This window comes from Adiantum capillus-veneris, chromosome 18 (genome assembly GCF_014529385.1).
Source record: "Adiantum capillus-veneris isolate H3 chromosome 18, ASM1452938v2, whole genome shotgun sequence".
NCBI lineage: Eukaryota > Viridiplantae > Streptophyta > Polypodiopsida > Polypodiales > Pteridaceae > Adiantum > Adiantum capillus-veneris.
Genome location: NC_140948.1, coordinates 7087405 through 7102395, shown reverse-complemented (window position 1 = coordinate 7102395; position 14991 = coordinate 7087405). Strand labels below are relative to the sequence as shown.

Sequence of the window (14991 nt, the reverse complement as noted above, 5' to 3'; positions counted from 1 at the left end):
GGTGAGCCGAGGCATGCTTGGCCGGCTATGCGGGCACGTTTTCTACATGACTTCCGCAAAGAGGCGTCCCCAGTCGAGATGGATGCCAAACTGAAGGCGCTCAAGCAGGATGTAAGTGAAGAGTTCAGTTTGTTTTTGGATCGTTTTGAAGTGTGCTGGGCAAAGTTAGCGAGTGCCATGCAATTGGCCAATGGCGACTACTTCAAGCTCGATAAATGCATGGCATGCCTGCATCCTAAAGTGAGAGAGAAAGTGGATTTTGAGAGCCCAGAAAACTATAATGGTGCAATGGCCATCGCAAAGGCAAAAAGCAGGAAAATAAAAAAGAAGATTGAACAAGGCGTGTCGGGCTATGAAGCAGTGGTCCAAGCTCAGGGTGTTCATAATGAGAACCTTGCAAATCTAGGTGTAGCCGTTGTGCCACAAAATTGGGTGCGAACCATGCAGGATTTGTCTTAGCAAATGCAAGAATTACAAAAGAAGGGAAAAAACTAGGAGGAGACACAAGAGGTAATAGCCCCGGCTCAACTGCTGAGGAGGTGGCTTTTTTCTTCCTTGGGTTTTTTTCTTGGGTTAAAGGGAAAGAAAGAAAAGAATGGAAGGCAGCGTTTTGGAGTAGGTTTCATTTGGGGGCTTAAGGAAGGAGAGAGAACTTCATGCGCTTGCATTCGGCAGTCAGAAGCTAGCATGGTTGGTCCGTGACGCGGCTCAAAGGAGCGAAGGAGAGGCGGCCACAATGAAAACTATGAAGAAGAAAAGAGGTTTTTTGAAGCGAAGCCAGAGTGGATTTTTCGTCGAGGATGTGCCAACGGATGCGAGTTTGGAGGGAGGTGTGTGCCCCTCGGTATGAAGTCGTGATGGCTATAGTGCGGCGGCCAAGAGCAGGCCACACGAGTTTGGTACATGGTGTGTAGAGAAGCTGTCATTGCCGATTTTTTTTGGTGTCGTCTCTCTCCCTCCTTCCCCCCTTTCTTCCTTGCTCGTCTTCGAGGTGTGTGGTGCCGGTGTGTGTGAGCGTGTGCGTCCCCCCGGGGCCCCTGTGTGTGTGAGAGAGAAAGAGAGAGAGGTGTTGAGTTGTGGAAGTGCGGAAAGTGGGCCAAATCAGTGTGATCACTGTCCGAGGATTGTGCAGGCGTGTGTGTGTGTTGGGCGAAGTGCAGGCGAGGCCCTGCTAGTGTGAATCGTTTTTTTGAAGGTGTTTTCGAGAGGACAGGGGTGTTGTGGATACCCTGAGCTAGATAGGGGCTGATGTTTGTATGTCGGGTGTGTTCCCCATTCCCCCTCTCCATCGCCTTCCTAGCGTATAGGTCACGGAGGCGTTAGGATCCATCTTCATTCAAAAAACAAAAGTAAATAAAGATCAAAGATTGGTGCTATGTATTTTGGGGTTGGGGAGAGAGAGAGAGAGAGAGAGAGAGAGAGAGAGAGAGAGACAGACCAAAAATACATAGCACAATTATGGAGATCCCCTATCATTTCACTATATAAGGCCTCAAAATGTAATATTCCAAAGAAGACACCTCTCTAATATTTATGAGCAAATTGGTAGACTAAAAATGTACGTTTACAAAGCTTATAAATGAGATGGGTGTTTATATATTATATTTACATAGCTACTGCATAATCCAAATCTTGCAAGGCTGAATGGGTCTTTACACCTGCATTTCATTTTCATAATGAGGTCAATTGCAACACTTCCTTGTAGACAATGTTAGAAGTGTATGTCCTTTGGTCTTCCCCTTTCCTCACACTTGTGTGGTGACCATCATCAACCACAACCTTGATGGCAGAAGACGATCTCACATGAGACATTGCCACATACAATTGACCATGGGTGAAAACAGGTGTTGGGAGATACAATCCAAGCACTCCCAATGTTTGGCCTTGCGCTTTGTTGATTGTCATCCCAAAAGCACATCTCAGGGGAAATTGTTGACGTTTCAACTCAAAAGGGAGGCCTTCTCTAGCTCCCATGAGAAAATCAATCCTTGGGATGAACACTGTATTTCCTTCATGTGACCCTGTAATGATTTCTGCTTCAATCACTTTGCTGTGGAATTGCTTACAAATCAAGCGTGTTCCATTGCAAAGACCACTTCTTGGATCCAAATTGCGGAGCAACATAACTGGAGCATTTTGTTTCAAATGCAAAACATGCGGTGGAAAACCTCCTCCAAGATCTAAACTATTTAAGAACTCGGTTTTGAATAAAATGCTATCACAATCTGATTCACACACTAAGTCTGCACTGACATATTAAATATAAGTACCAGGACATTTCTACAATACCAAATTGTTTATAGCATCCACATCCTTGTTGCGAGGTGCCAAGATTGCCCTGTCCTTGAAAATGGTTGCATGGCAAGAGAGTGTTTCAAGGTCTCCATATATGCAATCAATAAGACCTTGCAAACTATTTTGTGCTGGCATCATGCAGGGTGGCAAAGCTACATTATCATCTCTCTCCCCATCACAAACATTGCCATTCCCAATATCAAGTGTCCATTGCACAAATTCTCTTTCTCTAACATTATTGCAACAATTGACCACTCGCATGTTCTCTGTTAGACGCAGAATTTCTGTACAACACCAAATGTATGAGCGGCACAAAGATGCATCAACAATGTCTGCCCTTCCACCTCTACGTACAACAGGCAAGATCTGTCTAAAATCACCACCAAGGAGGAAAACCTTTCCGCCAAACACCATGTTATTATCCATCACATCTCTTAGTGTCTTGTCAAGAGCCTCAAAAGCATGTCTATGAGTCATGGGAGCTTCATCCCATATGATCAATGAAGCCATTCGCAACAGCTCAACAAGTTGGCTATTTACTTTAATATTGCATGTCGAGTCAGAAGTTATATCAATAGGGATCTTGAATCTAGAGTGTGCGGTCCTTCCATTGTCAAGAAGTTGTGCTGCAATACCAGATGATGCGCATGCCAAAGCAACTTTGCTCTCTCCACGTATGCGAGAGAGCAAGGCATTATAAAGATAGGTCTTTCCTGTTCCACCTGGCCCATCCAAGAAGAACACAGTCCCACTATTCATGCCAATGGCTTCTAAAACTCGATTGTAAGCTTCCCTTTGTCCAACATTCAAAGATGATTCAATTCGAGCAGACAGGCCTCTTTGTTCCTCCACATTATACATTAACTCTTCAGCAAGCACTCCATGATCACTCATTACTTGCAATGTGTGATCCACCTGGGGCATTCCAGAGTAATCTGAGAGCCTCTTTCCATATTGCTGAAGCACTGTCTCCAAGTTCGACAATGCTTGGTTTTGTGCCATGCGTTCATAGATACGCTCATTAGTTGTGGAAGTCCTCATATGATATACATGGTCCTCAGAAAGCTCCTTACTGAAGTGATTCCATAATGCACCAGGACATATCAGCTCACAAAAAACCAAAATGATTACAAATAGTAGCCGTAATTGTTTTCCTGTTTGTTGAAATGAAGCTTCCTCTAAACAAAGAAACCATTCATCATCAACTTGCAATAATCCCCATGCATTGCATGCTTCCTTAAATGTTTCATATACTCGTCCATTGAAGGTCCGAATATCCTCAAAAGACCTACATCCTTTGCACTTGTTGAGTAACATGCGCAAATAGTATAACTCTCCGGCAGTGGGAACTATGTTGTACATTCCTCCAATCACGTCTCCTTTCTGTCTTGGAGTCCATGTTCTGCTTGTTGACTTCCAAACCCACTTTGTTGGGAAGTCTATGTACAACAAATCATTGGCCTCTCGATATCTTTGATTTGCAACAAACCACTCAGTGAGTGTAGTCTTTCTGCTGGCCTCTCTCTCCACCACACTTTGTATAGTCGCTCTGTCATTAAAGAAGACTTGATTTTGATGAGGTAAATGAACATGGAGGCGTTGTATGTCAGGTTTCTCTTTATGCAAGTCAAACCCAAATATCCACCAGATAGCCTCGGATGCTGATACATATCGTGCATTAAGATAGTTTGTAACTTCATCTAAAATCCCTGCAGTGTCTTGTAGAGCAATAGTCGCCCTGTCATGTCCCTTATACACATACTTGTAGAGATATTTCACAGTGGATATAGTGGAGCAAACCTCAACATTGATATGTGCATTGTACCTTACTGACAAAAATGGATTGTATGGAACAATCCATTTATTATTCATTTGCACATTCTTATAAACAGTGTGATTTCCATCATCCCTCCTCATGTATGTTGGGTATCCTTCCCTATCCACATTAGTCGATCCGCTGAAGCCTCGAGGGTATTTAAACCTACACTTTCCCTCTACCATACATGGAGCATTTCTATTCAAGTTTCCACATGGGCCATGTACATTACACCGACTGATAATGTCATACAATTGTGGAAATGTCACCTTATTAGGAAGCTCCGCACACACCATCTTATCATAATGGGATGTCTCTGTTGGTTTGTGTTCAGGAGAAAGTATCAATAGAATGTGGGCATGGGGAAGGCCTCTCTTTTGGAACTCAATCACAGAAATGTGTCCAATGACCTTACCAAAAATCTCTCCCTTAATCAGCAAGCCCATCAAATCCTTGAACTTATGGTAGAAAACACGTGCAGTAAGGTCAGGACGATCGTTGGATGCTTGTCCAGGCAATAACGCGTCCTCTATCTCCTTCCAACCAGGATTACATGTGAATGTTATGAAGAGATCAGGCTTCCCCCTTTTGCGTACAATTGCCATGGCATCCTGATAAAGTTGGTGCATATAGCGTGGACTACCAACATATGATGAAGGCAATACCACCCTCCTGCCAACATTAGCACCCAATAACTGTTCTCTGTCACCCCTTGTTCCATCTCTTGCTCCGATCATGTCAGCCAAACCTTGATACACCTCACTGCGTAGATCACTTTGATGATTGTGAACCCATAAAAGCCTCAACTCCTCCATACAATTGTAAGCATCAACAATATATTGTTGCAGTAGCCTACCACCACGTAGAAGACATTGTGTTGTGTCATCCCTGATTTGCAATCTATACTTGTAGAAATCTATTGTAGAAATATACCTTGTATTCCCTCCCCCTTGCTCTCTGTTTTCCCGTGGCCTGTCTAATGCTTGTATGTAGGGATTCCAACCTTCTACACCACTTGGAAATAGCAACACATATAAGAGAGGCATGTACGACCTGTGGCAATTTGAGATTCTTCTTAGACCACCACCAGAAAGATTCAACACAATATCTCGATGGCCAATGTTGCTCTCATCGTCTTGACCAGGCATGATTGCAGCAACTTCTGCACCTGTTGGAGCAAGGTACTGCCAGCCATTAGTACGTTTCTCAGTGATGACCATCCTTATGTCAGGAATATTGGAAGTTTGAACCATTGATGCAAATTGCCTGAAAGCTTGAACGTACGGATTTACGCAATGCATCATTGATTGCAAGATTTCCAAAACATCTGGCCTGAGTTTAGAAACATGTTGCATCCTATTTTGCAACTCATTCTCAGTGTCAAAAAAATACAACTGAGCAAAGTGAGGGATTTGATCTGGCTGTTCTTCAGGCATCAATGGACCAATTCTATGATAGATAGATCCATGCACTTTGAAGGTATAGATTCCTTTTCTTTGACAGAGAGATTCATCTATATGAGCTCCTAAAGAAGCAAATGCCAACACACTATTGTATGCTCTAATATGTTTTAGAAATTTCTTGCTTCTAGTATTTGTTGGGGTATAAAGCCCAATGTGGTCGCCCAGGTAAGTGGGCGGGCCACCAGGTATGTACACATATTCTTTTGTAAAAACCTAATAAGAACTCACTATGCTCTACACATTACAGTAGAGCGAGTTCACCATATCGTCGTGCTCTTCTTCTCGCACTCTCTCTCGCGTCACACTTCCGCTCGTACTCCTTCAAATGGTATCAGAGCTCAGATCGAGGCTCGGGGCAGCACTGCAGGAGGCTAGAGTCACCAGCTCAGATTGGAGTGAAATTCGACAGGCAAAGACACGGCCCCAAATCTTGTGGGAGAGGCCGTAGGGCTTGGTGTGCTCAGAATTTCATTCTGAGGTCATCTCGGTCACCGTTCGGCTTCGACAAAGTTCTGCGCAGGCCATTTTCGACTACGTGGTCTCAGCGGATGCAGATCCGACTCTGCAAATTTGGGGTTTTCCGGCCTACGACTGCAGGTGCTGAGGATATCGACACTCCTAGAGTGTTGATTTGTGGCTGTCTACACATCGAAGGACGGCTCACAGTTCTTAGAGGCGTGTCACATACGACACGGGCGCATCTACACACAGACTGTAGGCGACATCCACTAGTTCATCAGGTAGCTTGTGTTTGCTGCTTGATATTCCAGATTTCATCCTAACATTGCAGGTACTTCCACATGGGATGTATTGTCAGAGATGATGTATGTTTGTTGAGGGTTTGCTGGCTGTGAGTCACGCAGCAAACAACCGCCGCAGCGGTTACAACATATAGTGGGAAATTTGTGGATGTATGAATTTGTGGGAAGTCTATGTACTATCAGATTTACTACAGCCTTTGTTGAGGGTCGAGTGAGGTTTTATTGAGCTGGGGGATTCTTGAATGTTGAGATCCTTTCGGCGATACAGGTCTTGGAGCGATCCCTCGAGCACCCTTAGATAGGCAGCTAGGATGTATTGACTGTGAGTTAGACAGTTGGGATTGCATCTTTGCTTTACTGCCGTTGAGGCATTGTCGCAGTCTATGTTTACAGGATAGTGACAGGACAGTCCGAGACAGTACAGGTGCAGGACAGGTTTACCCACAGCTTACAGTGTTAGAGAGACAGTGGTTTTTTGAGCTGTTTTTTGGTCTGTTTTTAGTACACCAGAGCCATTTTACAAAGGAGACTGCCAAAATTTTTGCAGAATCTCAAGCTTTCTTGGTTCATTTGACAGGTTGATATTGGTTCAGAGGTCAGTTTATAGGGGAAACTCTGCCGAATTTTTCCCAGGAAAGTAAACTACTGTGAAGTGTAGCTATGGCTGGATCATAGGACACTGCTCTTTACAATATCAAGAAGCTGGATGGAACCAATTTCCCATTGTGGAAGAAGCAAATTTGGCACATGTTGGTACAAAAGAAGCAGATAAAACCTATAAAGCTCAAGGGGATAAAACCAGAAGATATGGACGAAGATGAATGGAGCGAAATGGATGAATTGGCACTTTCTACCATTATGCTGACTTTGACAGAAAGCGTTTACTTCAATGTAGCAGACGAGATGTCAGCTTATCAAGCATGGTTAAAGCTGAGTGATCTTTATGAGAAGCAGAGTGCAGCTTCACAGGTATACTGGCTTAAGAAGCTTGTTGACTTGAAGATGAAAGAAGGGACACCTATGTCCAATCATCTGAATGAATTCAACACAATCTATAGTCAGTTGTCAGCTCAAGGTGTCAAGTTTGATGAACCTGTTAGAGCTATGTTCCTGTTGATCACATTGCCGGAAAGTTGGGACACTTTTTGCACATCTTTGAGTAATTCTGCACCTCCAGATGGTTTGAACATAGCAGGTGTAGAAGGAAGTCTGCTTACTGAAGAAACCAATAGAAAGACAATGGACAAAGGCAAAGGAACAGCCTTAGTTGTCAGGGGAAGGACCAAAGAAAAGTACAAAGGTGGAAAGAGGAATCAGTCTCGTAGCAAGTCCCGCAGTGCTAAAGGCAAGAGTGACATAGAATGCTACCATTGTGGCAAGAAGGGTCACATGAAAAGAGACTGCAGAGAATGGAAAGCAGAAAAAGGCAAAGAGAAAGTTGAAGACCATGGTGAGAAGAACAAGTCCTCAGTGAAGATTCAAGAAATAAATGTGACAAACACTGTTTCAGAGGATGATAGTCTAGTGTCAGGAGACATCTACTTCTTGAAGAATACAATGGACTCAGATCTTCTTACAGCATCTGATGGAAATGCACTGAGTGACTGGATTATAGACTCAGGGGCATCACTTCATGTGTCTCCAAACAAGGAGTGGTTTACCTCTTATGTGACCACTAAAGATCATGTTCGGCTAGGCAATGGGCAGACATGTGAGATCTTAGGTGTTGGAGATGTTCAATTGAAGTTTCAGAATGGCTCTTCTTTCACGCTGAAGAATGTGAGACATGTTCCCGCAATTACAAAGAGCTTGATCAGCACAGGTTTACTTGATGATGCTGGCTACGTCACCACTTTTGGATAGAACATGTGGAAGATATCCAAGGGTTCTATGACAGTAGCACATGGAGTAAAGTCTGGAGGACTTTACATGATTTATGTATCAAATGTCTCTAAAAATGTAATCAATGTAACCGAGCAGCCGAACGTTTCTTTGTGGCATAGCCGGTTAGGACATATGTCCAAGAAGGGAATGGAAATCTTGTCTTGTTCTGGTTATTTGCCTGGCTTTTCATTTAATGATTTTGAATTCTGTGAACATTGTCTGTATGGTAAGAAAACACAGCAGCCACATAAGCATAGAAGCAGTAGAAGAGATACACAGTTGGCACTTGTTCATAGTGATTTGTGTGGACCTATGCCTAACCTATCTCTAGGTGGAGCTTCTTACTTTATGACATTTATAGATGATTACTCGAGGAAAGTATGGGTTTACTTTCTCGAGCACAAGGATGAAGCGTTTAGTGTTTTCAAAACGTTTGTGACACTTGTGGAGAATCAGAGTGGCAAGAAGCTTAAATGCTTATGCACTGACAATGGTGGAGAGTATGTTTCAAAGGCCTTTCAGGACTTTTGTGAGTCAAAAGGTATAAAACGTGAACTTACTGCTCCTTACAATCCTCCTCAAAATGGTGTTGTTGAGAGGATGAATAGGACCATACAAGAGAAGGTCAGAAGTATGTTGTCTAATGCACAGCTGCCAAATGGGTTTTGGGCTGAAGCTGTATCAACAGCTGTTCATCTTGTAAATAGATCTCCTAGCAAGGTTTTGCAGAAGGATTCAGTGCCAGAGATGGTATGGTCAGGCAAAATGCCCTCATACAAGCATCTCAGAGTCTTTGGCTGTGAGGCATATACTCACATTTAAATATCATTCTAAACCAGAGAGGGTTGAGGATATTAGAAGAGGTGTCTTCCAAGAAGATGGACCTGCACGTGCAAGACAAAATGTCAGGGCTCAAGAGGAGCAAGGACAGGATAGAGTGGAACCACAGGTTGTGGCTGAGCCTGAGCCACCTATTGTGCATAGATCTGGACGTGTCACGCGACCTCCTGATAGGTTTGTTCCATCTATGAACTATGTCATGTTGACTGATTGCAATGAGCCTTCATATTACAAGGAAGAAGTGCAAATGAAGGACTCCGGGAATTGGCAATTGGCCATGCAGTCAGAGATGACAGCTCTGCATAAAAACAAGACATGGAAGCTAGTTAAATTACCACAGGGCAAAAAGGCTCTACCTTGTAAATGGGTTTACAGGTATAAGATCACCGCTCATGATAGTCAGCCAAAGTACAAAGCAAGGCTTGTTGCCAAGGGCTTTAATCAAGAACAAGGCATTGACTTTGATGAAGTCTTCTCTCCGGTGGTCAAGATGACTACATTGAGATGCTTTCTTGCATTGGTTGCCATATTAGATTTGGTGTTGCACCAAATGGATGTCAAGACAGCGTTCTTGCATGGTGATTTAGATGTGGAAATTTACATGCAGCAGCCAGAAGGGTTTGTTGAGAAAGGCAAGGAAGATTGGGTATGCCAGTTGTTAAAGAGTCTTTATGGCTTAAAACAATCACCGAGGGCATGGTACCATAAATTCCACAAGTTTATGCTTTCTCAAGGCTACAAACGTAGTGAGTTCGATCACTGTCTATATACAAAGAAGGCTAAGGATGGTAGTTGACTGATCCTTATTTTGTATGTGGATGACATGTTGATTGCTGGCAAGCACTTGGAAGAAATTTCAAAGATGGCAAAATCGTTTGACATGAAAGACATGGGTGAGGCAAGTCATATACTTGGTATGCGCATTGAGAGAGACAGATCAAAGAAGTTGATTTGGTTATCTCAAACAGAGTATATTGACAAGGTTTTGCAACGTTTCAATATGGAGAAGGGAAAGGCACTGAGTGTTCCATTGCCACCATATGTGAAACTTAGCAAACAAGATTGTCCTGTGTCCGAGGAAGAACAGGCTGAAATGGATAAGATTCCATATGCGTCTGCAGTGGGTAGTTTGATGTATGCAATGATTGCTACTCGCCCAGACATTGCATTTGCAGTGGGAGTAGTAAGTCGATACATGTCAAACCCAGGCAAGAAACATTGGGAGGCAGTGAAAGGAATATTGAGATACCTGAAAGCTACAAAGAGTATGCGTATATGCTATGGGAGTCAGGAGCTAAGTGTAAAGGGTTTTACAGACTCAGATTATGCAGGTGACTTAGACAACCGAAGGTCTACGTCAGCGTATGTCTTTACATTGGCTGGTGGAGCAGTATCATGGCATTCTAGATTACAAGATTGTGTTACTCAGTCTACTACAGAGGCTGAATATGTTGCAGCATCAGAGGCATGCAAAGAATCAATTTGGCTTAATCGACTAGTAACAGATTTGGGAATCAAAGAAGAGATTCCTGTGTTATATTGTGATAGTCAAAGTGCTATACAATTGGCTCGCAATCTAGTTTATCACTCAAAGACAAAGCATGTGGATGTGAAGTATCATTTCATCAGGGAAATGCTCGAGGATAAGCAACTTCAGCTTGTCAAAGTTCACACCACAGAAAATCCTGCTGATCTACTTACAAAAGGACTTCCTTCAGAGAGCTTTGCGCATTTTCGCAAGCAGTTAGGTGTAGGGTAGTACATCACTTCTCTACATCTCTTGTATATTAGCTTGTATAGTAGCTTCTCTCACACTTAAAGTACCACATTGGACTTTAAGTGGGAGGTTGTTGGGGTATAAAGCCCAATGTGGTCGCCCAGGTAAGTGGGCGGGCCGCCAGGTATGTACACATATTCTTTTGTAAAAACCTAATAAGAACTCACTATGCTCTACACATTACAGTAGAGCGAGTTCACCATATCGTCGTGCTCTTCTTCTCGCACTCTCTCTCGCGTCACACTTCCACTCGTACTCCTTCAGTATTACCTCTGTGCATTAATTCTCTTAATTCTAAAGGAGGTTCACATAATGGTGGCAAAGAAACACTCCCTGAGTTGCAACAACTTTTCCCCACAAATGTGCAAATGGTCTTCGCTTCTATCTTCCAAGCAAAAGCACCACAAAGGGAACATGAAAAATCCAAGCTGCCTATGTTGTGAAGTATAGACTTTTTGTGAAAAAGTGACAACATAGAGATATGCATCAAGGGTGTGTTTTCAGGATATATGTAGGTGATGGATAGGCAATGCCTTTCGACTTTGGAGTAATCTCCCTCTCTAGAGACAACTATGGGCTCCCCATGAACATTTCCATTATTGACTTCCAAATTGCTTCTCACTTCAATCTCCTCTCGATTTTGCAAAAGCATTGGATCAATATCTACATCCATTCCAACCCTTCCCTGAGAGAATTCATTGCATTGATCCACATTTATCAAATGCTGGCAATCTTCCAAGCGAGCTACATTAATCCCCCCTAGAGAGCGCCGAACTCTCTCTCTTGCTGCCTCACGTCGCGTAGCTCGAGAGGCTTGACAGATCCTACTACGTCTTGCATGTCCAGGAGACAACACCTTCGGACCAATAGCCATCTGTCCCAAAAAGAACTCTTATAAGTAATCTTAAATGTGGAGAATTAAGGAGAGAGTGGATCTTCTCTCATAGTCTCCATCCCTCACGTTTCATGTATGGAAACTATGAGAGAGAGAGAGAGAGAGAGAGAGAGAGAGAGAGAGAGAGATTACAGAGGGGGGAGGATCTTGTGCACCAGATTAGCATGAATACTATGGAACAATAGTTGAGAGAGAGAGAGAGAGAGAGAGAGAGAGAGAGCTGGTGCATAACACAACTTTGGAGAGCACCTCATTTAACATGTTATGGCCACAATTTTATAGAGAGAGAAGGGGGGGGGGGGGGGGGGGGGTTGGGGGGCTACTTCTCTTACAAAGACCACTCCGAAAAGTAGCTGTGAGAGAGAGGGAGAGAGAGAGAGAGAGAGGGGCTACTTCTTTCACAAAGACCACTCCGAAAAGTAGCTGAGAGAGAGATAGATAGATAGATAGATAGACAGAGAGAGAGAGAGATCTTGAAAGAGGCAAATCTGTACACCTTAAAATAGGCATTGGGACTTTGTGTACCAAATTAGCATGACACTTAGAGAGAGAGAGAGAGAGAGAGAGAGAGAGAGAGAGAGAGAGATGCGTTGCATAACAACTTTGGAGATCACTTCTTTCAACATAGTATGGCCACAATTTTAGAGAGAGAGTGTGTGTGAGAGAGAGATAGATAGATAGAGAGAGAGAGAGAGATCTTGAAAGAGGCAAATCTATACAACTTAAATTAGGCATTGGGACTTTGTGCACCAAATTAGCATGACACTTAGAGAGAGAGAGAGAGAGGATCTAAAAGAAAAGAGAGAGAGAGAGAGAGAGAGAGAGAGAGAGCTCGTGCATAACACAACTTTGGAGATCACTTCTTTCAACATGTTATGGCCACAATTTTAGAGAGACAGAGAGAGAGAGAGAGAGAGAGAGAGAGATCTTGAAAGAGGCGAATCTATACACCTTGAAAGAGGCGAGAGAGAGAAGGGGAGAGGAGTTTGTGCACCAAATTAACATGACCATTTAGAGAGAGAGAGAGAGAGAGAGAGAGAGAGAGATCTTGAAAGAGGCGAATCTATACACCTTGAAAGAGGTGAGAGAGAGAAGGGGAGAGGAGTTTGTGCACCAAATTAACATGACCATTTAGAGAGAGAGAGAGAGAGAGAGAGAGAGAGAGAGAGAGAGAGAGAGATCTTGAAAGAGGCGAAATCTATACACCTTGAAAGAGGTGAGAGAGAGAAGGGAAGAGGACTCTGTGCACCAAATTAGCCTGACCACTTAGGGGTAGAGAGAGAGAGAGAGAGAGAGAGAGAGAGAGAGAGAGAGAGGAGAGGGGGGGGGGGGGTGACTCAAGAGACATAATGGCAAAAACACTTAGAAAAGAGAGCTCATCATCCATCCACTACATACATAAGATAGACCTTCCTCACATAGATCCCCATAGTAGCCTAAAAATGAGAGAGAAGAACATGTAGATTCGCAAAGCCTATAAATGAGGAAGATGTGAGTATTATCGCTCATCATCCATCCACTACAAAACGTAAATCCCCATAGTAGCCTATAAATGAGAGAGAAGAACATGTAGATCCGCAAAGCATATAAATGAGGGAGACGTGAGTATTATCATCCACTACGAACTTCACTTCCTATGAGGGGCCCCCCTGCTTTGAACTCGATGGAATATCTCCAGTCACATTAAGCCCCTTCTTGGGCCAATGGGTCGACACCAATGCATTGAGCTTGTTTGTGATAGACCTGACTTCAGATACACCTGTATTATGTTGTATTGCTACGGAAGTCAATTTGTTGCTGGTGCTTCGCAATTCAGACACAATGCTTTTTAAATCAATGCCATCCTTGTCAGGTTTGTTCTCAAGAAGAGACATTTCCAAGAGGCTCATGATTTTGTCCTGGTTGCTTTTTATCTCAGAAAGTTGTACTTGCACTATGTTTTGTTGCTGCAAAACATCATTGATCTGTACTTGCATCTGCACCTCTAAGCGGCGAAGATAAACCCCTTGCTGATGTTGTAAATGGCTCAACCCGTGAATGCTCTCTTTGTGTGATGCCTCCACTCTCTCACATGAGGCTTGAATGTTGGAGTACATTGTGCGGATGGCACCTAGCTCATCTGCAATCTGCCTCTCTGATGATCCATTTGTTATTTGCCTTTTTGAAGGTCCATCCCCCCCTCGTGCAACACGGTTGGCAGTTCGCACATTGTTGATTTGGTTTCTCTCTGGGGTAGAAAAGACCACCTCCAATGAATCTCCTCAAGAGGCAAGGGCTTGCTCCATTACTCTGAGAAAGTTAGGATAGGTTTTTAGGATAAGTTAGGACAGAGCGTGGAGCAGGATTGGCTCGATACTCTCTCTCTCTCTCTCTCTCTCTCTCAATTTTCGTCTTTCTCTCCCTATCCCTATCTGCGTCAGCTACTTCTCTCTCTATCCGCTATCCCCCCTTTTCTCTCCACCTATCTCTCGATTTTTTTTCACCACCGTTGTAAAGAATTTCCTCCCTCTCTCTCTCTCTCTAACTCTCTAGTGGGTGCAGTTATTGGGTGCCTCTCTCTCTATCCCTACAAATCTCCACACCGGCTACTTCTCTCTCTATCCCTCTTTCTCTCCATTTCTCTCTCTATCCATATCACGATTTTTCATCTCTACCAATCTCTTGATTTCCCTCCTTCTCTCCTTATCCCTGTCCGCGCCATTCTATAACGTCATTTTGACATTTTGAAGACGTCAATATTTCATTTCATTACATATCTCCCTCTCTCTCTCTCTCTCTCTCTCTCTCTCTCTCTCTCTCTCTCTCTCTCTCTCTCTAAATATTTTCCTCATCCTCTCTCTCCATCTCTATAAATCTCCGCGTCGGCTACTTCTCTATCTATCCTTCTTTCTCCATTTCTCTCCCTATCCCTATCGCGCTTCCTCCTTCTCTACCGATCTCTTGATTTCCCTCCTTCTCTCCTTATCCCTATCCGCACCATTTTATAACGCCATATTCACCTTTTGAAGACGTCAATATTTCATTTCATTACATCTCTCTCTCTCTCTCTCTCTCTCTCTCTCTCTCTCTCTCTCTCTAAATATTTTCCTCATCCTCTCTCTCCATCTCTATAAATCTCCGCGTCGGCTACTTCTCTATCTATCCTTCTTTCTCCATTTCTCTCCCTATCCCTATCGCGCTTCCTCCTTCTCTACCGATCTCTTGATTTCCCTCCTTCTCTCCTTATCCCTATCCGCACCATTTTATAACGCCATATTCAC

General features: G+C 43.4%; 1 protein-coding gene and 1 pseudogene across 1 annotated transcript; both read right to left on the bottom strand.

Annotated features, from left to right (window-relative positions):
• Positions 1-2280: 2280 nt before the first annotated feature.
• Positions 2281-5547, bottom strand: LOC147435196 (uncharacterized). Its single transcript, XM_086489215.1, has 2 exons — positions 4527-5547; positions 2281-4427 (listed from the first exon to the last, which is right to left on the bottom strand). Exons 1-2 carry the CDS (start codon positions 5545-5547, stop codon positions 2281-2283), a joined length of 3168 nt encoding a protein of 1055 aa, XP_086345341.1.
• Positions 5548-13342: 7795 nt separating this feature from the next.
• LOC147435195 (uncharacterized) lies at positions 13343-14016 on the bottom strand (annotated as a pseudogene).
• Positions 14017-14991: the final 975 nt, after the last annotated feature.